At 61.5% G+C, this 25,252-nt stretch overlaps 4 protein-coding genes across 9 annotated transcripts; 3 read left to right on the plus strand and 1 right to left on the minus strand.

Moving 5' to 3' along the window:
• Positions 1-449: 449 nt before the first annotated feature.
• PUSL1 (pseudouridine synthase like 1) lies at positions 450-3,628 on the plus strand (the record flags this gene model as incomplete). 5 transcript variants are annotated; one of them, XM_082616109.1, is made up of 8 exons in its annotated part: positions 450-641; positions 904-961; positions 1,073-1,260; positions 1,420-1,569; positions 1,658-1,831; positions 2,624-2,678; positions 2,758-2,920; positions 3,264-3,628. In XM_082616109.1, exons 1-8 carry the CDS (start codon positions 577-579, stop codon positions 3,626-3,628), a joined length of 1,218 nt encoding a protein of 405 aa, XP_082472235.1. In that variant the 5' UTR covers positions 450-576. The 5 variants fall into 5 exon arrangements, with proteins under 5 accessions (XP_082472235.1, XP_082472236.1, XP_082472237.1 ...); XM_082616110.1 differs by having other exon boundaries at positions 3,288-3,628; XM_082616111.1 differs by having other exon boundaries at positions 1,126-1,260.
• INTS11 (integrator complex subunit 11) lies at positions 3,533-16,493 on the minus strand. The gene is made up of 17 exons (XM_082616108.1): positions 16,359-16,493; positions 13,424-13,521; positions 12,996-13,069; positions 12,480-12,708; positions 7,166-7,264; positions 7,045-7,079; positions 6,634-6,772; positions 6,119-6,183; positions 5,762-5,951; positions 5,516-5,599; positions 5,011-5,100; positions 4,742-4,904; positions 4,521-4,628; positions 4,370-4,431; positions 4,157-4,299; positions 3,941-4,070; positions 3,533-3,859 (listed from the first exon to the last, which is right to left on the minus strand). The coding sequence occupies exons 1-17, from the start codon at positions 16,384-16,386 to the stop codon at positions 3,797-3,799; spliced, it is 1,800 nt and encodes a 599-aa protein (XP_082472234.1). The 5' UTR covers positions 16,387-16,493; the 3' UTR covers positions 3,533-3,796.
• A 110-nt stretch (positions 16,494-16,603) lies between these two features.
• Positions 16,604-20,462, plus strand: CPTP (ceramide-1-phosphate transfer protein). Of its 2 annotated transcripts, none has more exons than XM_082616114.1 (3): positions 16,604-16,672; positions 18,621-18,753; positions 18,926-20,462. In XM_082616114.1, exons 2-3 carry the CDS (start codon positions 18,632-18,634, stop codon positions 19,446-19,448), a joined length of 645 nt encoding a protein of 214 aa, XP_082472240.1. In that variant the 5' UTR covers positions 16,604-16,672; positions 18,621-18,631; the 3' UTR covers positions 19,449-20,462. The 2 variants fall into 2 exon arrangements, with proteins under 2 accessions (XP_082472240.1, XP_082472241.1); XM_082616115.1 differs by having other exon boundaries at positions 16,606-16,653.
• A 1,661-nt stretch (positions 20,463-22,123) lies between these two features.
• TAS1R3 (taste 1 receptor member 3) lies at positions 22,124-24,863 on the plus strand (the record flags this gene model as incomplete). Its single annotated transcript, XM_082615709.1, is given in 12 exon segments — positions 22,124-22,263; positions 22,265-22,562; positions 22,639-22,712; positions 22,714-22,834; positions 22,838-22,900; positions 22,902-23,348; positions 23,435-23,589; positions 23,658-24,015; positions 24,017-24,388; positions 24,393-24,591; positions 24,594-24,624; positions 24,626-24,863. Coding segments are annotated over 12 exon segments (2,496 nt in total).
• Between the last annotated feature and the right edge of the window lie 389 nt (positions 24,864-25,252).

Genomic DNA, 25,252 nt, shown 5'->3' on the forward strand with positions numbered 1-25,252 from the left:
GTCCGCCGCCCGCGCGCGCCGCCCGCTGTCACCGCCGGGGAGCGTCGCCAAAGTCCGCCGCCCGCGCTCGCCGCCCGCTGTCACCGCCGGGGAGCGTCGCCAAACGCCCCGACGTCCCGCCCCCTTCGTCCGGGCAGGCGGTCGGAAGTGTGGGTGGGCCCAGCAACAGCAGCTGGAGCCGTCGGGCCCCGTGCGTTCCAGCGATCCTGCCGTTAGGCAACCCGGGGGATTGGCAACAAGCGCTCGGCCGGACTGCGGCGGGAGGGTGGGGGGGGGCGAGTGAGTGGCCGGGGGTACGTGCGAGTCTGCGTGGGGCTGTCTCCCCTGGGTCGGCACTTTGCACCCGCTCCCTAAGTCTGGCCCCGCCTCTGCCCCCGCCCTGGGCGGCCGACCGAGGCTGCCTGGGAGGGGCGAAAGCCCAGGCGCAGGCGCGGGAGCGGCCGGGGGGCGTGACCAGGCTGGGTTCGCGGGGGCGCGCGGGCGCAGCCCCACGTGCCGTCCCAGTCCGCCTGGCGCTCGGCGGGGTCCGGTTCTGCCTGGCCGTCCGTCTGCCCCGATGCCAGGTCCGGCCTGGCCATGGGCGCGGGCTCAGTGCGGGCGCGCTACCTCGTGTATTTCCAGTACTTGGGCACGGACTTTAAGTACGTGCTCTAGGCCTCCCACCCGTGCCCGCCACCCCCTCGTGTAGCTCGGCGCCGCGGGGAGCACCCGAGCTCCAGCCGGAGAGCAGCCGACGGCCGGCGCCCGAGGGGTTGGAGGGAGCTAAGTTTGGGGCCCGCACCTCCGGCCTCGGGCCCCGGCCTCCCGGAGATGGAACGGCCGCCTTTGGCCGCAGAAGATGGGACGGGCGGGGTCCGGGGCGGGGCGGCCTCGCGCGCTAACCTCCGCCCGCCCTGCCCACAGCGGGGTCGCGGCAGTCAGGGGCGCCCAGCACGCCATCGGAGTCCAGAACTACCTGGAGGTGAGTTCCGCCGGCCCGCGCCAGGGAGGGGGGAGGAAGGAGGGCGACCCGGGGGAGGGGCAGATGGGAGCCCCGGCTGCGGCCGCTGTGCGCCCCCCCAACCCCCCTCAGGAGGCCGCAGAGCGGCTGAACTCGGTGGTGCCGGTAAAGTTCACCATCTCCAGCCGCACGGATGCTGGGGTCCATGCCCTGAGCAACGCGGCGCACCTGGACGTCCAGCGCCGCTCAGGCCGGCCCCCGTTCTCCCCTGAAGTCCTGACGCAAGCCCTCAACACCCACCTGAGGCACCCGGCCATCCGGTGAGCACCTCTCTGCTCTCCCGGAACTCGTCCGTTACGGCGGAGGCGGGAGGTGAAGAAGGACTCTGTATCTGGACAGAACTCCTTGGGGGTGATGGCAGAGATGCCAGGGTGTCACATGGACAGGGCAGGGGGTCATTCCCGGCCTCGTTCCCACAGGGTACTGCAGGCCTTCCGTGTGCCCAGCCACTTCCATGCCCGCCACGCAGCCACGTCTAGGACCTACCTGTACCGTCTGGCTACCGGCTGCCCCAGGCCTGACCAGCTGCCCGTGTTTGAACGAAACCGGTGCTGGGCGCTTCGGGCTGAGTGAGTGGGTGTGAAAGTGACCCTGAGGGGCTTGCCAGGCTCGCCTGGCAGGCCATTCGCTCCTGACCACTCACCTGGCTCCCTGCAGCTGCTTGGACGTGGCTGCCATGCGGGAGGCCGCCCGGCACCTCCTGGGGACACATGATTTCAGGGCCTTCCAGTCAGCTGGCAGCCCGGCCACCAGCCCGGTGCGCACCCTGCGCCGAGCCTCCGTGTCCCCCGACCCTGCCAGCAGCCCCTTTGTCCTCCCCGAGGAGAGCAGGTGAGACGGGCAGCCTACACTCTGGTCTGGAGGCTGCAAAGGCTGGATTTAGCTCCAGCACCTTCCCTGGTGCTGCACTGGGGGCTCCCTGGGCACCCACCCAGCCTTGGGGGAGAAGGAGGTGCCGGTCAGCCGAGTGGCGTGGCCCCAACACCCGTGAGCCTGCAGCTGTGCCCTCCCCTGGGCTAGGGTCCTGCCAGGCTGGGAGGCAGAGGGTAGAGAAGGCTGCCTAACCCGCCGGGAGCTCACTGCCTCGTGGATGGATCCCGGCGGTCAGTGAAAAGACTCCACTGGGGGAGAAGCACCAGGCCAGTGGTTCGTTCGGGCCCAGGCTGGCAGGGGGTTGGTTCCACTGCCCCCAGCACTGTCCCAGGGGCCTCTGGCCAGACCGCAGCTACTGACTTCCACAGCCTTCCCACTTGGGCCCAGCACTGAAGGGAGGAGGGACTTTGCACAGCCAGCTTCCAAGCCTCCGACTCCTGCTGGAGAGCCCAAGCCCCAGGGCCTGAGTCCCTGGGAGAGGAGCTGGCCGCTCCACCTCCTTCGCAGCACCACCCCCCCCCACCAGCCCACGCCAGGACCTCAGCCTCCTCCTGCAGCCAAGACCCCGGAGGTGCTGCTGTCCCCGCTCACAAGCAGCAGTCCTCTGGCTTTAGTCTCCCTTCCACCAGTTTCATTTACAAGGGGTTGGGGGGGAGTAGGTGGCGGCCCCTGGGGTGGGACGCAGGGAGGCCACGCTGGAGGGTTGAGGCTGCCCTGAGGCCCAGACCTCATGGGCACCTGTGTCCCCAGGCGGTTGCGGTTCTGGAGCCTGGAGTTTGAGAGTCAGTCCTTCCTATACAGACAGGTGGGCTGTGTCCTGGGGCCCTGCCGGGGGTGGGGCCTGGGGCTCGGGCGGCTGCAGCAGTCTTCACCTTGGGTCACAGGTGCGGAGAATGACATCTGTGCTGGTGGCTGTGGGGCTGGGGGCTTTGATGCCTGCTCAGGTGAAGGTGATTCTGGAGAGCCAGGACCCCCTGGGCAGGCACCAGAGCCGTGTGGCTCCTGCCCACGGCTTGTTCCTGAAGGCGGTGCTCTACGAGGGCTTCGGTAAGAGGCGGTGGTGTGGAGAGTTCCCTGCTTGTACCCCCTTGACTGACGGACCCCTCCCAAGGCTGAGTCCTTGCCGCGGGAGGGGCTCTCCGTGGCAGTGCTGTCCCAGCAGCTGGGACTCCAGCCTGTGGCCAAGAGGAAAGCCAGAGCCCAGCAGCCCAAGCCCCAGCCTGGCCCTGTGGGGAGGGAGGCCGAGAGGGCATTCCAGAAGGCAGCAGAGGGTAGAGAGGGGCTTGAACTCTGGGGCGAAGGCAGGGGGCTCTGCAGTCCTGCTGAAGGCTCTGGCCTGGCTCCTGCAGAGGCTGTCACGCCCCCAGGATGACCTGGGGTCTGTTCACAGGTCCTGCCTCTATGTGCCCTCAAGAGTCCACATCACAAAGGTCACAGGTGATTCCTGATACGCAGCAAGGTCAGGGCAGCAATGGCACACTAGGCCCAGCTGCTGGACGCTGCCCAGCTCTGTACACCACCGTGCATCACACAGGGACCACGGCAGGCCCCACGCCTCCCGTCAGCCTGGACCTGCCACAAGTCCCCGCCTGCCAGGGTGGGCTGCCAGAGGTGGGGTGCAGGAGACAGGCGCAAGCACCGGAAAGCGAGACACCCAAACAGCCTGTGGTGGTTTTTACTGGAAATCAACACCCTGGGAAATCAACACCTCGGGAGCCCCACCCCCATCTCCTGGGAGCCCAGGAGCAGAAATAAAAGGTGAAAAGACCCCCAGGTCCGTTTCTTTCTTCAGCCAAAAGCAGCCACTCGGGCAGGTGCGTGGCACTGTGGTCTCTGCACAGATGAGGGTCGTAGCCAGCTGTGGGCTCCACACCCGAGGACACAGGGAAGACGCAGGGTGCACACAGTCCTGGCAGCGGGGCCTCAGCTGGCCTGGGGCAGGCCCTTCTTGAGCAGAGACGTGAGGTAGCTTCCCAGCTCCTCGTCCTGCAGCCACAGGCAAGAGGGCCGTTGGTCCAGGTGAGGCAGCCCAGGTGGTGGGGTGACCCCAGCAGTCCCGCACCTTACCTGGTAGGTCCAGGAAACCAGCAGCACCTTGGTGCCTGGGTCCTCTGAGTGGGCAGCGGCCTGAATGAGGATGGACTCCACGGTCACGGAGCCGTCAGGAAGGTGTTGCACGCAGTGGTCCTTGAGGACGCTGCGGGGAGGCACGGTGAGCCCCTGCCTGGCGCCCCCGCTGGCGCCCCGCCCCCCAGGTCCGGAAGGCGCGGCCGCAGCGTCTACCTCTTCAGGTGGCTGTACACGCGCGCGGCTGCCTCCGGCTCTTTGCGCGCGTCGTGCAGGTGCACGCGGCAGGTAAAGCGCAGCTGGTGGTCGGCCAGGCCCAGCTCCTTGAGGGCCTGCTCTGAGGACACGAGCCGCAAGTTCTGTGGGGCGAAGGCAGGTCAGGGACAGCAGGGGCGGCCCCCGCCGCCCCCAGTGATGGTTGGCACTCACGCTGTCCTTCATGATCAGGGTGCCATGCAAGAGCCGGGCCTTCTTGGCGTCAGGGAGCAGCCCTGTGGGGCAGGGGCAGCGGTTGGAACCGTCAGTGGGGCCACCTGCCCAGCAGCCGCCCCACCCCCGCTCAGCGGGCCCTGCCGCTCACCCTGCGCCATCTCCCGCTTCAGCAGCCCCAGTGAGATGCCCACGGGGATGCTGGGGCTTGTGGGCAGCGTCACCGTCTCGCCGTTGGCCGGCATGTAGCAGCTGACCCCTGGGCCGGGGTGTGGAGAGAGGGCCTTAGTCCAGGCTGGCGGGCCCTGCCTGTACCAACCCTGCCCACATACCCTCCGTATCGCCCAGCCCGCCCTGGCCTGGGCCGCCTACGGAATTCCTGCTCAATCTTCTGCTTCAGAAACTCCATCTTCTTGGCCTCGCCGTGCACCAACAACACGTTCTCCGGCTCCGCCTGACCCACCAGCTGCATGATGCCCTTGGCGTCCGCGTGGGCGCTGAAGGACATGTACTCCACCTGCATCTTGACCTCCAGCTGCGGCATCACGGCAGGCAAGCCATCAGCACAGGCGGTGGCTCCGAGGGCCGCCCCCCCCCCCCAAGAGGGTCCACAGAGCTGGTGAGGGAGGGTGAGGACTCACCACCTGCCGCCCCTCCATCTCCAGCTTGCGCTGCCCGCTGAGGATCTTGTGGCCCACGGTGCCCTGCACGCAGTAGCCGGGCATGATGACCTGCAGGAGGGAGGGATGGACGAGCAGCTTCCCTGCACCTCCTGCCTCCTACCTCGGGGCTTCCTCCCGGGACGTTCCCCCACCCGCCCCTCTGCCCACCTGAACCCAAACCCTTGGTGGAGGCCCCTCCCCCTTCCAGGCCCCACTGCAGACCCAGGCAGGCTCAGGGGTCTCAGCACAAGCCCACCCAGGCCTGACCCCCACGATGGCTACTTGGGAAGCCGGGGGCTTTCTTGCCTGGTGCAGACGGGCCAAGACACAGCAAGAGTCTGAGCCTGGGTCAGACACCAGTGCCCAGGGTACCAAGCCACCGCCTCCTCCTGACAGCAGCAATTTCCCCCCAGCCAGGGGAAGCCCCTGCCCCTCAACCTCGCCAGCCCTGCAGGGAACCGGCCCTGGGGCCCAGACCCCTCACCATGTTCTTCTCGTTCCCTGCCCACTTCCTGAAGATCTGTAGGGACTGGCCGGCATGCAGCATCCCTGGTGTGGCAAACACGACCTTCGGGGCAGGTGTGGGACAGTCAGGGCATCAGATGCCCCCCTGCCCTGAGCCTTCTGACCGCTGGTCTTCCCAGCACAGAGGCGTCCCGCTCCCCTGCGCGACTTGCTGGCAGGGCCCTGGCCCAGCAGAACCCCACCCCCAGCCGGCACCGGGCCGCACCATGGGACCCGGGCTGTCGGCAAACGCCCGATCGAAGGCCTTGATGTGCTTGAACTCAAACATGTTCCTCTGCACAAAGGTCTTCCGGATCTTCTGGTTGGTCCAGGGGATGAAGAGCTTGTAGTAGTGGTTGGCCTTCTCCGTCAGGCCCGTGGAGAAGTAGATGGGGGCCTTCAGGTCCATGCGCTCCCTGTGGAGGACGGGGCTGGTGGGGAGGCTGCCAGGGCAGGGCTGGCCTGCAGCCCCCATGTGCCCTCAGCCTGGGTTGAGTCCAGTGCCAGGAAGGGCGCTCCCCGCCCTCTCTCACCCCACGGCCAGCAGGGCAGCGCCTCCAGAAACCATCGCGGCCACACCTACCAGAAGGTCTCCAGCAGGATGCAGAGCTCCTGAGCGCGGCCCAGCGCAAACACGGGGATCAGCACCTGCGGGGTGGGGGTGGGAGGCCAGCTCGGGAGGAAGCCCTGGCCACGCCGCCCAGCCATCGAGCCCACGGCTGTGCACAGTGGCGGACAGTTGCTCCTGTGGCCACCTTCTCAGAAGACCAGCCCTACCAGCAGCTCTGATGGCCGGAGGCCCCACGCAGACTGCGGGCAGCCCCCCCATTCTGTCCCAGCACAGCCTGCCCCAACGTGACCATGGTGGACGCTCTAGCCAGCCCTTCACTGGGATCTGAGTCATGAGGAGTACATGAGCCCCCACCAAAGGGTCCTCAGGGGAATCTGTCTTCCCAGGGCTGAGCAAACCTTCCTCTCTCTGTGCCCAGAACACAGCACCCCTCCCCTGACCACATGCCAGGGCAGCCGAAAGACCCGTGTAGCATGGCCAGAGGCACACAGCCAGCCCCGCCTGGGGCACCGCCACCCACCAGCTACCTTCCCGCCACGCTCCACGGTCTCGTGGACCTTCTTCAGGAAGTCCCGCTCCCGGCAGCGCTTAGAGTCTCGGATGGTGGTGGCGTACGTGGATTCTGTGATGAGCAGGTTGGGGCGGCATTTGTCAATCCAGGCGGCTCTAGAACACAGGTGGGTGTGGCCAGAGGTGGACAGTCCACACGGTGGCAAGGCTGTACACAGCCATGGCCCTCCTGGACCCTCTAGCAGGCAGCTTGCCTCCTCTGCACAGGCCCAGGCCGTCGAATGACACAGGCAGCACTTGAGGGGACAGGAGAACACCCAGGGACAATGACACGCAGACTGCTCAGGAACCCGGCACACCCCTCAGGGTCCCTGTACCCCTGGGGGGACCCGCCCAACAGGATGAAACAAATGTACGGGCCTACTTACCCCAAATGCCGGTCTGGGGTCATGTTATAATCCCCCTGGCAAAGAATGTGGCCATGAGGAGGGTGCCTCCTTCCTCTGCCCAGTGGCCAGCTCTTCCTGTGCCCCAAGTGCTTCCACTCACCGTGTACACCACAGACTCTGCGCCCACTTTAATCTGGAACATGGCCGCCCCCAGCACGTGGCCCGCATAGTAGGCCTTGATTTCCAGCTCATCGTCCACCTACAGAGAAGAGGGCTGGCCTCGGGTCTGCAGGCTGTGCTGGGCAGAGGGCAGAGGGGCAGGGAGGTGGAGCCTGGGGCAGCGGTGGGCGCAAGTTGATGACATCATTCTAGCTTTTCATCATCCCTGTTTTCTCATACACGACATCCAGTTCTCAATCAAAAGCAGACACGAGATGAAACAATAGGGACAGAAACAAGAGGAACAACAGTCCAGAGAAGCAGATTCAGGGCTCCTGGAGTTTTCAGACACAGGCTTTAAAAGGATTGTGATAAAATATTCAGAGAGAGAAAGAATTAAGAATGTTGGCAAAACACTAGAAACTATTAAAAGCAGTGGAAATTGTAAAACCAGAAACTATAATAATCCAAGTTAAGGATTCAAAAGAGCCATACTATCCCAGGCAATCTACATATTCAACGTAATCCTTATCAAAATACCAGTGGCATTTTTCACAGAACTGAAACAAATAATTTTAAAATTTGTGTGGAAACACAAAAGACACCAAAGAGCCACAAGAATCCTAACAAAGAACAGAGCTGAAGGAATCACACTCCCTGACTTTATACTACAAAGCTACAGTCATCAAAACTGCATGGTAGGGCTTCCCTGGTGGCGCAGTGGTTGAGAGTCCGCCTGCCAATGCAGGGGACACAGGTTCATGCCCCGGTCTGGGAAGATCCCACATGCCGCGGAGCGGCTAGGCCCGTGAGCCATGGCCGCTGAGCCTGCGCGTCTGGAGCCTGTGCTCTGCAACGGGAGAGGCCACAACAGTGAGAGGCCCACGTACCGCAAAAAACAAACAACAACAACAACAAAAAAACTGCATGGTAAAGAAAATCAGAGCTGGAGCAATCAGGCTCCCTGACCTCAGAGTATACTACAAAGCTACAGGAAGCAAAATAGTATGGTACGGGCACAAAAACAGAAATATAGATCAATGGAACAGGACAGAAAGCCCAGGAATAAACCCACGCACCTATGGTCAATTAATCTATGACAGAAGAGGCAAGAATATACAATGGAGAAAAGACAGTCTCTTCAATAGCGCTGGGAAAACTGGAGAGCTACATGCAAAAGAATGAAATTAGAACATTCTCTAACACCAGACACGAAAATAAACTCAAAATGGATTAAAGACCTAAATGTAAGACCAAATACTATAAAACTCCTAGAATAAAACATAAGCAGGACACTCTGACATAAAAAGCAACAGTATTTTTTTTGGATCCACCTCCTACAGTAATGGAAATAAAAACAAACAAATGGAACCTAATTAAATTAAAAGCTTTTGCACAGGGACTTCCCTGGTGGCACAGTGGTTAAGACTCCGCGCTCCCAACGCAGGGGAACCGGGTTCGATCCCTGGTCAGGGAACTAGATCACCCACACGTGCCGCAACTAAGAGTTCACACGCCACAACTAAGGAGCTAGCGAGCTGCAACTAAGGAGCCCGCCAGCCACAACTAAGACCTGGCACAACCAAGTAAATAAGTTAATTAGTTAATTAATTTAAAGAAAAAGGATTCTCTGTTATTAAAAAGAAAAAAGAAAAACTTTTACACAGCAAAGGAAACCACAAACAAAACAAAAAGACAACCTACAGAATAGGAGAAAACATCTGCATATGATGCAACTGAAAGGGTATTAATCTCCAAAATATACAAACAGCTCATGCAGCGCAATATCAAAAAAACAAACAACCCAATCCAAAAATGGAAGGAAGATCTAAACAGACATACAGATGCCCAAGAGGCACATGAAAAGATGCTCAACACCACTAATTAATATAGAAATGCAGGGACTTCCCTGATGGCACAGTGGTTAAGAATCCGAGCTCCCAATGCAGGGGGCCCGGGTTCGATCCCTGATTAGGGAACTAGACCCCACATGCATGCCGCAACTAAGAGTTTGCATGCCACAACTAAGGGGCCCACTGGCCACAACTAAGGAGCACACGTGCTGCAACTAAGGAGCAGGCGAGCCACATCTAAGGAGCCCACCGGCCGTGACTAAGACCAGGTGCAACCAAATAAATAAATAAATAAATAAAATATATATTTTTAAAAACACAGAAATGCAAATCAAAACTACAATGAGGGGGGCTTCCCTGGTAGCTCAGTGGTTAAGAATCTGCCTGCCAATACAGGGGACACGGGTTCGAGCCCTGGTCCGGGAAGATCCCACATGCCGTGGAGCAACTAAGCCCATGCACCACAACTACTGAGCCTGCGCTGTAAAGCCCACGTGCCACAACTACTGAGCCCATGTGCCACAACTACTGAAGCCCATGCGCCTAGAGCCCATGCTCCGCAACAAGAGAAGCCACGGTAATGAAAGGCCTGCGCACCTCAACGAAAAGTAGTTCCCACTCGCCGCAACTAGAGAAAATCCGCACGCAGCAAGGAAAACCCAAAGCAGCCAAAAATAAAATAAATAAATAAATTTTAAAAAATTAAAAATAAAAACAATGAGGTACCACCTCACACGGGTCAAAATGGTCAGCATCAAAAAGTCTACAAATAATAAACGCTGGAGAGGATGTGGAGAAAAGGGAACCATCCTACACTGTTGGTGGGAATGTAAAATGGTGCAGCCACTACGGAGAACAGTATGGAGATTCCTCAAAAAACTAAAAGTAGAGTTGCCATATAATCCTGCAACCCTACTCCTGGGCATATATCCAGAGAAAACCATTATTCGAAAAGATAAATAGACCCCAACGTTCACTGCAGTGCTATTTATGATAGCCAAGATATGGAAGCAACCTAAATGCCCATCAACAAATGAATGGATAAATGGATAAAGAAGATGTGGTACAAGGACTTCCCTGGTGGTCCAGTGGTTAAGGATCCACCTGCCAATGCAGAGGACACGCATTCGATTCCTGATCCAGGAAGTTCCCACATGTTGCGGAGCAACTTAAGCCCATGCGCCACAACTACTGAGCCTGCAAGCCACAGCTACCGAGCCCCCGTGCCTAGAGCCTGTGCTCTGTAACAAGAGAAGTCCCCGCAATGAGAAGCCCACGCACTGCACTGAAGAGTAGCCCCACTCACCACAACTAGGAAAAACCTGCATGGAGCAACAAAGACCCAGCGCAGCCAGGGTGGGGGAGGGAGAAAAAGGGACTTCCCTAGCGGTCCAGTGGTTAAGACTTCACCTTCCAGTGCAGGGGGTGCGGGTTCGATCCGTGGTTGGGGAGCTAAAATCCCACATGCCTCGTGGCTAAAAAACCAAAAACCATAAAAAACAGAAGCAATATTGTAACAAACTCAATAAAGACTTTAAAAATGGTCCACGTTGAAAGAAAAACAATCTTAAAAAAAAAAAAAGAAGCTGTAGTACACATATACAATGGAATACTACTCAGCCATTAAAATAATGAAATCTTGCCATTTACAGCAACATGGATGGACTTGGAGGATTTTATGCTAAGTGAAGTAAGTCAGACAGAAAGACAAATACTGTATGATATCACTTATATGTGAAATCTAAAAAATACAACAAACTAGTGAATGTAACAAAAAGGAAACAGAGTCACAGACGTAGAGAACAAACTACAAGTGGGGAGAAGGAAGAGAGGAAAGGCAATACAGAGGTGGGGGATTAAGAGGTACAAGCTATTACACACAAAATAAGCTATGAGGATATACTGTGCTACAGGGAATATAGCCAATATTTTATAGTAACTGTAAATGGAGCATAACCTCTGAAACCTGTGAATCACTATGTTGTCCACCTATAACATACAATATTGTAGATCAATTATATATCAATTAAAAAAAGAATTCAACAGACAAATTTAACAACCACATACACATAACCAAAAAGAGAACTAACGAACTAAAATATCTAGTAGAGGCTATCCAGCATGAAGCACAGAAAGGTCAAAGGACGATGAAGGCTCTGGAGAAGCAAGACCTACATTCGGCCTGGAGAGAGCAATGGGCAGACCCGGAGGCCTCAAACCTGAGCAGACGCAACAGGACGAGAACAGGTGGGGCCAGCATAGCACCCCGCTGAAGTCCACAGGAAAGGACATAATCCCACAAGCAGCCAAAGAAAAGATTCTCTTCCAGACAGCAGATGGGAAGACACATTCAAAATACTGATAGTAAATGCTGGCCCAGAATTCCGAACCTGAGGGGAAAAGTCTTCAACATTTGCAGACGAATAAAATGTGCACGCATTCATCACCAGCAGACCCGCAGTGGTGCACTTCATCCCAAATACAACGTGAAGCACACAGGCAGTGAGGGGGCTTCACCGGCATCGGCGTCCCGCACGCTGAGGGAATTACAATACATGGAAACGCGAGCCAGTGAGCCAGGGGAGGAGTCAATGCATTTGAGGTGCGCTGAGGCTCTTGCGTTGTCCAGGAAAGAGGCAAAAGTTCCAAGTACCTTAGAGCTGTGTTGTCACGGGTGTGTTTTGTAATCTCTACCACTACAAAAGTTATAAAACAATATTTAATTACTTACCAAATAAGAAGAGAAATAGAGTTTTTAAGAGTCAATCCAGAAAAAGACAATAAAGGAAATAGAGCATAGAACAGGCAGCACAAGTAAGAAGCAAATGGTACGAGGATACAGCTAAATCCCAAGTTATTACCCATACAGTCCAAACCCTCCACCTACAGGACCAGTTATCAGGCTGGATTAAACCCAAACTACTTAAAACCTGATGCAGAAAGAGAGAAAGTACAAAGATGGGAAAGGATGCCCCGGGCAAATGCTAACTAAAGGTGGGGCAGGGGGAACGGTGACCCGGTCGCCAGAAAGGTGGACCCAGAGGTAAGAGCGTTCTTGAGGAGAAATGCACTACTTCACCTTGACAAAACGTTCAACCAGGATAAGACGACCCCAAGTGCTAGACACGTGGTAACAAGCAAAACCCAGACTCTGAGGAGAAGCAGACAACTCCGCGAGCCGTGGGATAAATTTCTCCACATCTGATGTCACTTTCCTGCCTCCTCGCTGGCCCGCGGACAACTGCCACTGAGCCACAGCCCACACTCCAGTCTGCGTCCCGCCCAGCCTGCCCCCCCCCCCGCCCCGGCCCCGTCATGCTCAGGTGGAACAGGAGCCCTTTCCCGCCTCTTCAGTGCGCTCAGGAAGAGCCGGGGAGCAGCAGAGGCCCTGCCAAGTGCTGCATCCGCCTCCAGGCAGCTCCCCGCCGGCAACAAAGCGGGGTGGGGGTGGGGGGGCCTGACCTGCACCGTCTGGTGGAGGTGGACGGCCACCACCTTCTTCATACAGTCCTTGATCATCTGGGACGTGAAGAAGTTGGCCTCCCCCTTCTTGTCCACGGCGATCTTGCGGTAGTCCTCCAGCAGGATGGGGCAGATAGCCTGGGTGGGCTGGGTCATGTAGATGGGCCCGTCGTAGCCCACCATCTCGCTGAAGTAGGGGAGCGCCCCGCAGTGGTCCAGGTGGAAGTGGCTGGGGAAGCAACACGGGTCAGCCTGGAGGGCGCTCCGCACCTCCCCGTGGGGGGCAGCCGTCCCTCGTTGCTCGCTCAGCCGTGCGGGCATCAGACACCACCCTGAGAGCCGCAGAGGAAGGGCGAGCAGAGGCGACTCAGCGCCTGAGCGTCTAGTGATGCCACCAACAAGCAGTTGCTCCGGGGTCAGCCTCACGCTCCGGGAAGGAACAAGGAGGGGCTCAGGGGGACATGTGTCAGGAGTCGCCACTTGCGTGGGCGGGCGGGTCCTGGGGAAGGCGCCCACCTGATGATCACGCAGTCCAGGAAGTCAGTGAGCCGGCCGCTGCGGGTGATGTAAGAAAAGTCGGGGAAGCGCCTCTGTGGGAGGAGGGGAAGCGTCAGGGTGCCACCAGGGCTCAGGAGACAGGGGGGCAGCTGGGGCTGCGGGCACGGCCCCCGGGGGTCAGGGTGCAGCTGAGCCTGACCCCCACATCCCCACCCCCCAGGCCCACCGAGACCGCCAACTGCTCAGAGCCTCGGAGCGTGCAGGGAGGGGGTCAGCTGCCCAGCTGGTACCTGAGCCGGGAGCCCCGATCTGGTACAGACCGGCCCCGCGCAGGTGCCCCACCTCGCCCCCTTTGCGGGTCAGAGCCCGAGACGCCGAGGCCCGGGTCCACTGTTGGTGATGCCAAGGAGCAGGCTGGGTGGCGGCCGCCCGCCCGAGGGACTCACATCGTCGCTGAAGCCCATGTGCATCCCGCAGTCCAGCATGACGTTCTTGCCCGCGATGGAGACCAGGATGCAGCTCCGGCCCACGTCCTGGCCAGCCCCTGAGTGGGAGGACAGGTGAGAGGTGCTACCACGCTCCTCTCCCCCCAACTGCCCCTGCGAGGATGGCCCCAGCCCCAAGGCCAAGGCCCAGCCGCCTGCTCCAGACCCCTAAAGGACCCTCTGGGCCCCTGGCCCTGCAGAACCCTCTGTGGCTGCTGTGTGGACGAAGTGTGAGGTGAGAAGCATTGCCACCTCTGCACATGGGCAAGGGAAACGCACAGGGAGGGGACAAGGCACCAAGGCCACCTTGGACCCTTCCCCATAGTGCCTCCAGACTCGGACCCTGCCACTCACCTCTCGAAGCAGTGGCCCACAGGCTTGAGGCCAGGAGCTGAGTAAGAGGTGCTAGACTGTGGTCCCAGCACTCAAGAGAGGCAAGCCAGGGCTCCTTGGGGCCTCACCACCCCTCCCAAAACCTTAGCTGGGGCCACATCTGAGCTGTGACCACCAGGCACCTCCTGGTGGTGCCACTGCAGAGGGTCACTGCATGGCTTTAGCCCAGCCACAGGGAAACATGGCCCTAGCTGTCCAGCAATGACCAACTAGAGTGGCCGCAGTACAGACGCCCCACCGCTGGGCCCCCTCAGGTACCCCCAGCCCAGACCATAACCCGAATCCCATCCACAGTCCTGACTTCCAAGCCCTGCCCAGATGCTCCAGGCCCAACGGGGCATATCCCGGCCACCTCATACAGCCATCTGTCACCTCATCTAGGGTCTGGGGGCCCAGAAGGAGAGGGACACAGCCTCACAAGGCCCGATGACAGCAAATGATCTATTTTTCATCTTGGATTCTATGAGCCTCTCTCTGCAAGGAACCTTCTGAACCTTCTGTTAGCACCATACACACCAGGGTGACCAGGCCACCGCCCAAAGTGGGCCGCGGCTGGTCCTCAAGAAGCTTCAGTCACCTGTGACAATGGCAGGTGAGAGCAGCCGCGAGCTTCACCTGTGTGCCTCAGGCAGCCCAGCCACAGACAGTGGCCTCGAGGTCTCTCACAGGCCTGCTCCCCCCACCAGGACGTGACTCCCTGAGGTCAGGGTCTCAGCCTGCTTCCTGTTGCACCTCCAGCCCCAGGCCATGCCCCGCTCAGAGGCACTGCAGATATGTGTGGGAGGGAGAAGGGCCGCCCCTCTTCACAGACAAGGATGTGAAGTCCCAGAAGTCACTGGATCCACCCACGGCACATGACTCCTAAGCAGGGGGCCAGGGACAGTTTTCCGGACTCCGGAGCTCAGCTGAGGCACTGGCCGCCTGCTACCAACAGGAACACCCACGACAATCCTACGGAGCGAAGACAGTGACCCGAGCTGGGCAGAAGTGGGGACAGAGCGTGGGACACACAGGAGGGTGGGAAGAAAACAAGGAGATGCGTGGCCGCAGGGAGTTTAGGTTCCAGAGGGGGGGAGGGCGGGTGTGTGTGTGTGTGTGTGTGTGTGTGTGTGTGTGTGTGTGTGTGTCCCCGAGAACACAGACATTCGGGGAGATCAGCACCTCAGGGAAAAGTAAGGCAGGGAAGGACACACAAACTTCCAGTCCTCCCTGAGAAGATGAACTCCGAGCAGGGTGGAGAGGAACAGCTGGGATGAGAGGGGCAGCTGTGCAAAGGCCCTGTGGTGGGAGACACCAAGGGGGTCATGAGGCAGAAACTGGCAAAGGCAGATGGTGAAGCAGAAGTACTTCTGCTCTCATGGTGCTGTGGCTGAGTGACCTTGGGGGCACACCCAGGTGCAGATTTGGGGTAAAAGAAGCAGTAAGAAGACAGGATCATTCAAGAATGAGCGGTGACAGAGCAGCTAAGCCCGTGCGCCACAACTACTGAGCCTGCGCTCTAGAGCCCGCGAGCCACAACTACTGAGTCCGTGTGCCACAACTACTGAAGCCCGCGTGCCTAGAGCCCGTGCCCCGCAACAAGAGAAGTCACCACAACGAAAAGCCCGCACACTGCAACCAAGAGTAGACCCCGCTCGCCACAACTAGAGAAAGCCCGCACCTATCAATGAAGACCCAACGCAGCCAAATAAATAATAAATAAATAAATAAACCTTTAAAAAAAAAAAAAAGGATGAGCGGTGAGAAAGGGGCCACCTGAGAAACGGTCAGGCTGGAAGGAGGATCCTGCAGAAGCCCCTGGAGAAGAACCAGGCGCGGGGAGAGCGTGGGGCTGAAGCAGCCAGAGGGGACCCAGAGCCAACAGCTAGGAGAGGCCGTGGGGGTGACGACACCTTTGGTGGGGTAGGATGTGCGCTGTGACCCAGCAGGCCAGGGTCAGGAGTGTTCACTGCAGCTATCAACAGCTCAGTGTCCACGCTGGGGGCTGGGTGGGCTATTTTGAGGAGAGCTCACCACAAAAGAAAGAATGTGGAGCTGCGGGGGACATCCCTAGGAGAAGATGCTTCCAACACACGGCCAGGGCAGGGGGCAGGTTCCCGAAAAGCCCCTGGCACGTGTGCACGGAGACCCCAGCTGTTTCTGATTCTGAGTGATCTTTCCTCCTTCGCACTGTTCTGTACTGTTTGAGCCTTTAAATTGTGCACTTACATCTTTTGCAAAAAGCAAAATTTGGGGGGGTGGTTAACGCTGCGGCGGCTGACTTGGGGTGGACCGCAGACGGGTAAACGGGTAAACGGAGGCTGCAGGAAAGCGGGACGCGAGACAGATGGAGGACGTGGAAGGGCAGGAAGTGGCGAGGATGCAGAAGCAGAAGAAAGGCGCCCTAAGCACCGGTGCCGGGCAGGGGGCCGCGCGGCGAGGACGACACGTTTCAGGGTCCCCGGCCCTCCGAGCCTCCCACCGGCCTTCTTCGGGCACTCCTCCCGCGCCGCGCCGCACTCACCCAGGGGCGTGACCCTGATCTCGGGCATCCTGTCGGGCGCGCTCAGCGAGCCGGCGGGACCACCACTGCCTCACGAAACCCGAAGTCCTGCTTCCCAGAGGCCGCCATGCGCGTCCGACTCGCGGCGACGCACCGCGCAAGCGCAACCCCGAAGGCGCCAGCTTCCGGCGGGCCCGCGCATCTGACCTTCTGATTGGGCGGCCGGCAGCCAATCCCGGGCGGCGGGTCGGTGGCCGGGGGCGGGGCCTCGTCCTCCACGGCGGCTGCGCGACGCAGGTGAGAGGCGGCGGTGCAGGTGAGAGGCGGCGGTGCAGGTGAGCCGGACGCGGTGGGGTCGAGCTGGCGCGGAGGAAACCCACACCCACTGAACTGGGCGTGGGAGGGGGCGGTCGAGGACCCGGATCCCGCCCTGGCCCGGACCCCGGGCCCCTGACCCATCCGTGGGCCTCAGCTGGAGCAGGACCCACCCGAGCCCCGGGTCTTAGCTCGGAGCCACCCGGAGCTCCCTTAGCAGGCGAGACTGGGGCTGGGGTGCCGGAGGGTTGCCCCCTTTTTCCTGGGGTCCTTCAGCTTGCTGTCAGCCACAGGGCTCCGGTGCTCAGGCCGGCCTCAGGACGAGCCCTGACCTTGGGACCGTGGACTGCCCCTGGGGGAGCCTTGGCGGTGCCCTGCATCACCTCCCCAGAGCTGGCAGGCTGCCCGCCCCCGGCCGCGCCGCCCGTGCCCTTCCTGTTGTTTCCAAGCTCTGAAAGGCTGCTGGCACCTCCTGTTGGCTGCTGGCTCAGGTTCTGGGCAGGAAGGCCAGGCCCACAGGATGTCTGGTGACCAGGAAGGTAGCCCTGAGGGCCTCAGAGGCCATCTGCTCGGTGGACAGAAGACTGAGGGCCTGAGAGAGGGGAGGGGTGTTCTGGAAACCTCCAGAGTGTTATCTTTCTGAGGCCAGGCCCGGCTGTCCCCCACACCTGAGGACAGGGTGAGCTCACCTCTGGGCACTCCACCCAGTGCCAGGCATGCGGCCAAGCCGTGCGGCCTGCAGGGCCTCAGCAGCACCTACTGGGCCCCATCAGATGCTCCCAGCAGCCTGGGTGGTGGGCAGGGAAGGGTGTGCGGGCCCATTTTCCCCAAAGACGTAGGACAGGATCTTAGAACGGTGCATGATTTGCCCGCAGAGTGGAAGGCAGACCCTGCCCAGGCACACAAGTGTGCTCTCCTGGCTGAGCTTTCACCACACCTCGGGCGACCGGGCTCCCACAGTGCTCCCAGCAACAAGAGCACAGGGACCCCCATGCCCAAAGGGATGAGAGCTTGTCCTGGACATGAGCTGAGACACAGCTGAGTCCCCAGGGCCTGTCAGAGCCACACCGCAGTGCAGGCCCCAGGCACCCAGGGAGGCAGGGGCTGAGGTGCCCAGCGGCACCCACTAATGCTTGGGCACTTGGACGTTTGTGGAGTGACTATATGAATGCCAGCAGAATCCAGAGCAGGCCTCTGGCCTGGGGCACTTCCGGACTCCCTGGGGCTGGGGGAGGGCCTGTGGCTGTCTTCAGAGCGTGAGAAAGCCTGTGGTCCAGCTGCCCCTCTGTGTGGGACGGGTACAGTTACAGTAGGAGTGAGAAGACTGGTGTCTGTCCATCTGTCGGCAAACGCTGACCCCGCAGCCTCTGCTCTGTGTGTTGCAATGCAGCTTCAAGCAAGGAAGGGCGTGGCCCTCCGGCCTCAGCCCACAGTCTGTCTCTCCACGGTGCTTATCCTTTTACCTACTGTGTGGACTTCCTGTCTTTGTAGCGGGGCCGGGCTGTCGGTCTCACTCACAGCGCACTGGAGTGGGTGCCTGGCTCTGGGTTGGGACTCAGCAAATACTTCTTCAATTAGTAGGAACAGACATACACTCAGGAGAGACAGACTATAAACAAGCAAGAAAACCTGAGCAGAGATGCCTCCCACAAGTGAGACGTGGCAGTGATCTGACAAGCCTGAGTGTCGGGGGCTGTGCTAAGAGCTGTGGGCCGTGTGCCCGGCAAAGGGCCTGGCCAGGCCAGGCCCATGTGTCTGCGAGTGTGTGACCCGAGCAGAGCAAGGTGGGCTCCTGGGGAGGAGGGGCTGGCCTGGGGGTGGGGGTTATCATGGGCTTTCACTGGGGAGCAGCAGTATCCCAGCTGTTTCTTTCCAACTGCCCCTGCCCTCCCTCCCCGAAATAACGACACAAGGAGGGAGCCTACTCACCAGGAGACAACCCACAGCCTGACTCCCTGTGTGTTTCAGCTCCTGTTGAAATGGATGACTTGGAGTCAGAGTTTAATCTGAAAGTTGTCCTGGTCAGTTTCAAGCAGTGTCTCAATGAGAAGGAAGAGGTGCTGCTGGACCACTACCTCGCCAGCTGGAGGGGGCTGGTCAGGTGCGTGCGAGGGCCTTTCCTGGCCACGCGTCCCACGTGCGCCACCTGCATCCCACCAGCACTTGTAGGCACCTGCTGGCCCGGTGCTGGTCTGCTGTCCTCACTCGCGGCCCAGCAGGTGGGGGGTGCTTTCCCCCGCACCCCCAGCTGAGCGCCTGCCTCCCTCGCGCAGGTTCCTGAACAGCCTGGGCACCATCTTCTCGTTCATCTCCAAGGATGTGGTGGCGAAGCTGCAGATCATGGAGCAGCTGTGCGGTGGCCCCCAGCAGGAGCACTATAGCACCCTGCAGGCCATGGTGGCCTACGAGGTGGGCAGCCAGCTGGTGGACCTGGAGCGGCGCTCCCGCCACCCCGACTCGGGCTGCCGGACGGTGCTTCGGCTGCACCGTGCCCTGCACTGGCTCCAGCTCTTCCTGGAGGGCGTCCGCACCAGCCCTGAGGACGCGCGCACCGCTGCGCTCTGCACTGACTCTTACAATGCCTCGCTGGCCGCCTACCACCCTTGGATCATCCGCCGCGCTGTCACCGTGGCCTTCTGTGCACTGCCCACACGCAAGGTCTTCCTGGAGACCATGAACGTGGGGTCCCCCGAGCAGGCCGTGGAGATGCTGGGCGAGGCCCTGCCCTTCATTGAACGCGTCTACGACATCTCCCAGAGGCTCTACGCCGAGCACGCCCTGCTGGACCTACCCTAGGGGCTGGTGGGCCCAGGTGGGGTGGGCTTCCCCTAATCCAGAGCTGGGGGCAGCCGGGACCCATCAGTCCCACCGTGGAACTTTCTGGGTCCCCCTGTGAGCTGAGCTTGTCGGGAGCCATTCAGAGCCTCCAGCCACTGCAGACAGGCTTCACGGAGAAGGCAGACGCTGGCCGTGTGCTCCACGCCTGACCTCTCCTTTGCCTGGGCATCTCATCTTTACCCTCAGCTAAGTTACACCCATGTCCACTCAGGCCTCTCCCGGGTGAAGTGCAGAAAGCAGGCAGTGGGGGACAGGATCAGTGTTCGTGGAAAAGCTGCCCCTGCCTGGGGGTCAAGTCTGTGAGCTTCGGGGAGTCATGGGGCCCAGGACGCAGTGTCTACCCAGCTGGGCTGCCTTGGGCCCCTCTGTAACGGCTGGCTGTCCCCAGGACAGGGAGAGAGTCCTGGACAGGGGTCAGCACTGTAGGCTTTCTCCCCACCCCTCGCCTCTTCAGCCAGGGGCCCACGTGTCCTCGGCGGTGAGAGCAGGACCTGAAGCCCCGAGGGAAGGCCTGCTCTGCAGCCACCGCCCTGCACACATGTCAGCGGCCGCCTACAGCCTAGAGTCTGCACAGCACAGCCCGAGAGCCCCCAGGATCCCACTCCTCTGGGCCAGTGCTGGCCTCTCCCTCCCCAGCATCCAGCGAGATGCTGTGCTCCCTCTTCCCTGCCCCTTACTGCTCCATCCCCGTGGAGCTCAGGAGACCCAGGATGACATAGCACAAGGTGGGGGCCTCGACCGCTTTGCCTCAGTGACAGGCTGGCAGGTGGCCACACCCAGCCCGGCCATCACCCAGTGCTTGGGGGCCTGGCCCCACCCACTGCCTCTTCACGGTGAGGCCAGGACCTCAGGTGCCAAGGGGACATTATTCATCATGCAGCAAATGTACATAAGTGCAAGCTTTCAGGCACCCTTAGAAGCTGTAATACGGGTGATGGCTTTTCCAAAATAAATAAACTGCACTTAGCAGAACGACTGCTCTCCAGGACGGGGGTGTTGGGTGTGCCAGGTACCTGCTGCCAGGCAGTCAGGGCCGTGTCAACCACAGGGACGTGAGGTATGCCCCGGCCAGTGCTGGGGTCCTGCCCGTCTCTGTGCATGCTTTAGCCCTGCCAAGCCCCATCTGTTGCCAAGGTCCACATTATCCCCACTTTACAGGTGAGAAAACTGAGTCACAGAATCACCTAAGTGGCTGAGTTGGAAACACAGGTCTGAGGCCAGCCACACAGTGTAGAGAGAAGGAAATTTGCTTTCACTGCAGCCAGTGGAGGGGGTATGCTCACGCCATGGCAGTGGCCTGGACAGAAAGCGGATGCCTGTCAGGGAGGGTCCTCTCAGACGCTGCCCAAAGGCCAGAACTGAAGAGCAGTGCCCAACACAAGCCACCTCCAAGTCCCCACACTCAGCAGGGACCAGAGCCTGGTGTGCCTGCAAAGGCCAGTGACTGGGGGAACAGCCTGGGGTTCCCCCGGGCCAGAGAGTGAGGGCTGCATGCGTGTGCACATGTGCATGCAATGGTGCAGGGGCAGGCCCTGCACGTGCGTGTAGCGTGTGTGCTGTGCCATGTGTGCGCGCCCCACAGGGCAGTGGGGACAGGCAAGGGCTAGATCCCTAGACCACGTCCCATAAATGTCGGCCGGACCCCACCGTACCCCAGGGCCATCGCTAGCCTCCCCCAGCTCCTCTGGGTGCCTGTGGCCTGGTTCAGTGAGGCCCCCAGCCCCAGACTGGGGGCGACGGGTCCTCAGGCACCCAGAGGCTAAGCGGGAGCTGCTGGCCTGGCCCCCAGGCCCCCGGCACACCCTGGGGCTGACCTGGCTGCAGCAGCCCGTTTGGTTACGGCATTTCCTCCCTCGCTTGCCTGCCGCTCCTCAGGCCCAGCTGTGAGCCCGGCCCGCACAGGTAGGGCCCAGGCCGGTGTGCGCATGGCCAGCCACGGGACCCCGCAGCTTCTAGGCCTTAGACCCTCAAGGTGCACTGTCCCCAGGCAGGCCAAGAGCCCACGGCCTCCCCCTCGGGACCCTCCCCACCCAGGCCGCAGGGTGGAAGCCGGGCCAGCCGGCCATCCACTGTCCTCCTGGCTGGCCTGCAGGGCTGTGGGACACCCCCCGCCTCAGGCTGCCCCTGGGCCTGCTGAGGGAGCCACCCCTGCAGTCCCCCGCCCCAACTGCCGACAGTGCCTCCCCAGGGCTGGAGGGAGTGTTTCTGTGCCCACAGCTCTTAGCACGACCCCCCTGACACTCCCTGGGGCATTGGCACCTCCAAGCCTGTCTCACAGGCAGCCGGAGAATCCAGGCCCCTCTGGCAGACGGGTCCGGGGTGACCCCTCTTCAGGAATAGGTGGGTGCCAGGGCCTTGGGCACAGGCAGGTAGCAAGGTCACAGTCAGCGGCTGCCCAAAGCCTGCCTGCCCGGGTCGCTGTCAGCCAGAGAGCCTAGTGGCGGCATCAGGATAAGAGCCCAACATGAGCACACCCGTGGGGCCCAGGAGATGGAGGACGTCTCCAGGGCCCTGAGCCGGCAGGTGAGGACAGGCAAGCGCTTTGCTAAACAAATTCTCCGCCCCGACTCCCCATATCTGGGGCCCTGGTCAGTCTGCCCACTTGCTGTCCCTGCTGGAAGCTGCTACCTGCCATGCCAGGCCTGGCTCTCCTGGGCCTTGCGCCTGTCCTGGGCGTCAGGGCAGGGGCCCCGCTGTGCCTGTCCCGGCAGCCCAGCCAGCCAGGGGACTACGTGCTGGGGGGCTCTTCCTCCCTGGGCTCAGCTGAGGATGCTCTTGTCCCCTGGGCTGCTCTGGGCACTGGCCACGATGATGGCCGTGGAGAAGATCAACAGCGGGTCCACCCTGATCCCCAGGCTGCGCCTCGGCCACAACCTCTTCGACACGTGCTGGGAGCCCGTGGTCGCCGTGAAGCCCAGCTTGGTGTTCATGGCTAAGGCCAGCAGCCGCAGCATCGCTGCCTACTGCGATTATACGCAGTACCAGCCCCACGTGCTGGCCGTCATTGGGCTCCACTCGTCCGAGGTCGCCCTGGTCACCGGCAAGTTCTTCAGCTTCTTCCTCGTGCCGCACGTGCGCCCCCCAGCCCGCGGCCCCCCTCCTGCCCGCCTCGGGAGCCCCCGAGTCAGGAGCTGCCTTGGGCCCGCAGGTCAGCTACGGTGCCAGCACGGACCGGCTGAGCAGCCGCGAGACGTTCCCATCCTTCTCTCGCACGGTGCCCAGCGGCCGTGGTGGAGCTGCTACATGAGCTGCACTGGAACTGGGTGGCCGCCGTGGGCAGCGACGACGAGTACAGCCGGCAGGGCCTGTGCCTCTTCTCCGGCCTGGCCGACGCCAAGGGCACTTGAATCGCGCGCGAGGGCTGGGTGAAGCAGGGCAGCGTGCAGGTGGTGAGGGGTTCTCCTCCCCGGCGCTGCCCGCACCCTCTTCAGCTACAGCATCCACTACAGGCTCTCGCCCAAGATGTGGGTGGCCAGCGAGGCCTGGCCGCCCTCAAATCTGGTCATGACGCTGCCCGGCATGGACCGGGTGGGCACCGCACTCGGCGGCCCGCATCAGGGCGCCCAGATGCCCGAGTGCCTGTCCTATGTGCGGACATGCCTGGCCCTGGCCGCCGACCCCGCCTACTGTGTCTCGCTGGACACGGAGTGGCCAGGCCTGGAGGAGCACGTGGTGGGGCCGCGCTGCCCCCAGTGTGACTGCATCACCCTGGAGAACGTGACCGAAGGGCTGCTGCACCGCCAGACCTTCGCGGCCTTCGCAGCCGTGTACGGCGTGGCCCAGGCGCTCCACGACACGCTGCTCCGCGACACCTCGGGCTGCCCTGGGCAGGAGCCCGTGCGGCCCTGGCAGATGAGGGCACGGGAACTGCGCCACCAGCGCCCCGAGGGAGGAGGGACGGGAGGACAGGTCTGGGCCGGGGGTCTCCCCGCGCCCCCCGCCAGCTCCTGGAGAACACACACAACCTGAGCCTGCGGTTCGACAGCAACGGGAACATGGACGTGGATCATGGCCTGAAGCCGTGGGCACGGCGGGACCGGACGCCCACACTGCGCACCGTGGGCACCTTCAACGGCAGCCTGCAGCGCTGGCACCCCAGGTGAGCTGGCACAGGCGGGGAAAGCAGGTGAGCGCCGGCCCTTCCTGAGGGAGCGGGGCGGCTCCCAGGGCTCGGGCAGCTGCAGCCAGCCGTGCGGAGCCTGAGCCCCGGGCCCCGTGCCAGGAGCCCGGGCCCCAGTGCTCGCGGCAGTGCGAGGAGGGCCAGGAGCGCCGCGTGAAGGGCTTCCACTCCTGCTGTTACGACAGCGCCGACTGCAAGGCTGGCAGCTACCAGCGCCACCCAGGTGAGCCCTCCGGGGGGCCTTCCCACGCTGTCACACGAGCGAGGGTGGGTCCCCGCAGGGTCGGGGGCACAGGCCTGGCTCTGAGGCCAGAGGCCGTGGCAGGGGCGAGGCTGGGGGAAGCCGATGGCCCCCAGCACCCCCCTCTCCTCCCCCCGCCCTCTGTGGCAAGTGTGACCAGGACCACGGGTCCCCGGACTGCAGCACCGGTGCCTCTCCCGCCAGCCCAAGTTCCTGGGGCTGCTTCTGCTCTGGGCCCGGCTCTGGGCCTGGTGCTGGCAACCTTGGGACTCTTCATCTGGCGCCAGCACAGCCCATGGTTCGGGCCTCGGTGGGGCCACAGGCCTGCTCTGCCTGGGCCTCGTCTGCCTTGGCGTCCTCCTGTTTCCCAGCCAGCCCAGCCCTGCCAGCTGCCTGGCCCAGCCGCCACTGCCCCACCACCCGCTCACCGGCTGCTGGAGAACACCCTTCCTGCAGGCGGCTGAGATCTTCGTGGGGTCAGAGCTGCCGCCGAGCTGGGCAGACCGGCTCTGCAGCCGCCTGTGGGGCGTTGGCTGGTACATTCCCGCCAGAGGTGGCGACAGGCTGGCAAGTGCCGCCCACGGAGGGGCTGGTGCACTGCCACGTGCGCTCCTGGGTCAGCTTCGGCCTGGTGCATGCCACCAACGCCACGCTGGCTTTTCTCTGCTTCCTGGGCACCTTCCCGGTAAAGAGCCGGCCCGGGGGCTGCCACGGCGCCCGCGGCCTGACCTCTGCCACGCTGGCTACTTCATCACCTGGGTCTCCTTCGTCCCCCTTTGCCGACGTGCACGTGGTCTCCCAGCCCGCTGTGCGGATGGGCGCCATCCTCTTCTGTGTGCTGGGCATCCTGGGCACCTTCCACCTGCCTAAGTGCTACCTGCTGCTCTGGCGGCCAGACCTCAACACTCCTCAGTTCTTCCTGGGAGGGGGTCCTGGCGATGCCAGAGGGCGAGGCGGCAGTGGGGGCGGGGAGGAGACTCAGGGAAAAAACAAGCAACCCCTGACCCAGTGACCTCACCCCAGTGAACTCATACCTAGTCAAGGTGCCCCCAGACCAAGTCCCTATGCAGCAACCTGCAGACTGTGCCCCAACTCCGCTGCGACTCCCCAGCCCTACATTCTGCTGACCTTGACCCCACAGTGACCTCCAAAGTGCATAAGGGGCCTCAGCTCCGTGGGATCTCAACCCCTGGGGCCCCAGAGTCAGGCTCTGTCCCTGCCCCAGCCAAGTCCTGGCCTGCACAGGTGACCCAGCGCCACTGTTCCAGACAGAGGCCCATGGAGGCTTCCTTGGGGTCCCCCGTAGCCCAGGCGGAGTGCTCAGGAAAGCTCCCAGCCAAACCATGTGAAGGCAAAGCTGGGTACCACTTGCCTGGCTGGGCCCAGCCTGGGGCCCCCACC

This window comes from Mesoplodon mirus (genome assembly GCF_964341445.2).
Source record: "Mesoplodon mirus genome assembly, chromosome: 3".
Lineage (NCBI taxonomy): Eukaryota > Metazoa > Chordata > Mammalia > Artiodactyla > Ziphiidae > Mesoplodon > Mesoplodon mirus.

Coding starts and splice junctions, on each gene's coding strand:
- INTS11 (XM_082616108.1), bottom strand. CDS start 16,386: ATGCCCGAGATCAGGGTCACGCCCCTGG. Junction 12,709..12,995: donor CTGGACTGCGTGATCATCAG/GTGGGCGCCTTC, acceptor TTGCTTCCCCAG/CCACTTCCACCTGGACCACT. Junction 4,629..4,741: donor GAAGATTGAGCAGGAATTCC/GTAGGCGGCCCA, acceptor ACCCCGGCCCAG/GGGTCAGCTGCTACATGCCG.
- CPTP (XM_082616114.1), top strand. CDS start 18,632: ATGGATGACTTGGAGTCAGAGTTTAATCTGAAAGTTGTCCTGGTCAGT. Junction 18,754..18,925: donor AGCTGGAGGGGGCTGGTCAG/GTGCGTGCGAGG, acceptor TCCCTCGCGCAG/GTTCCTGAACAGCCTGGGCA.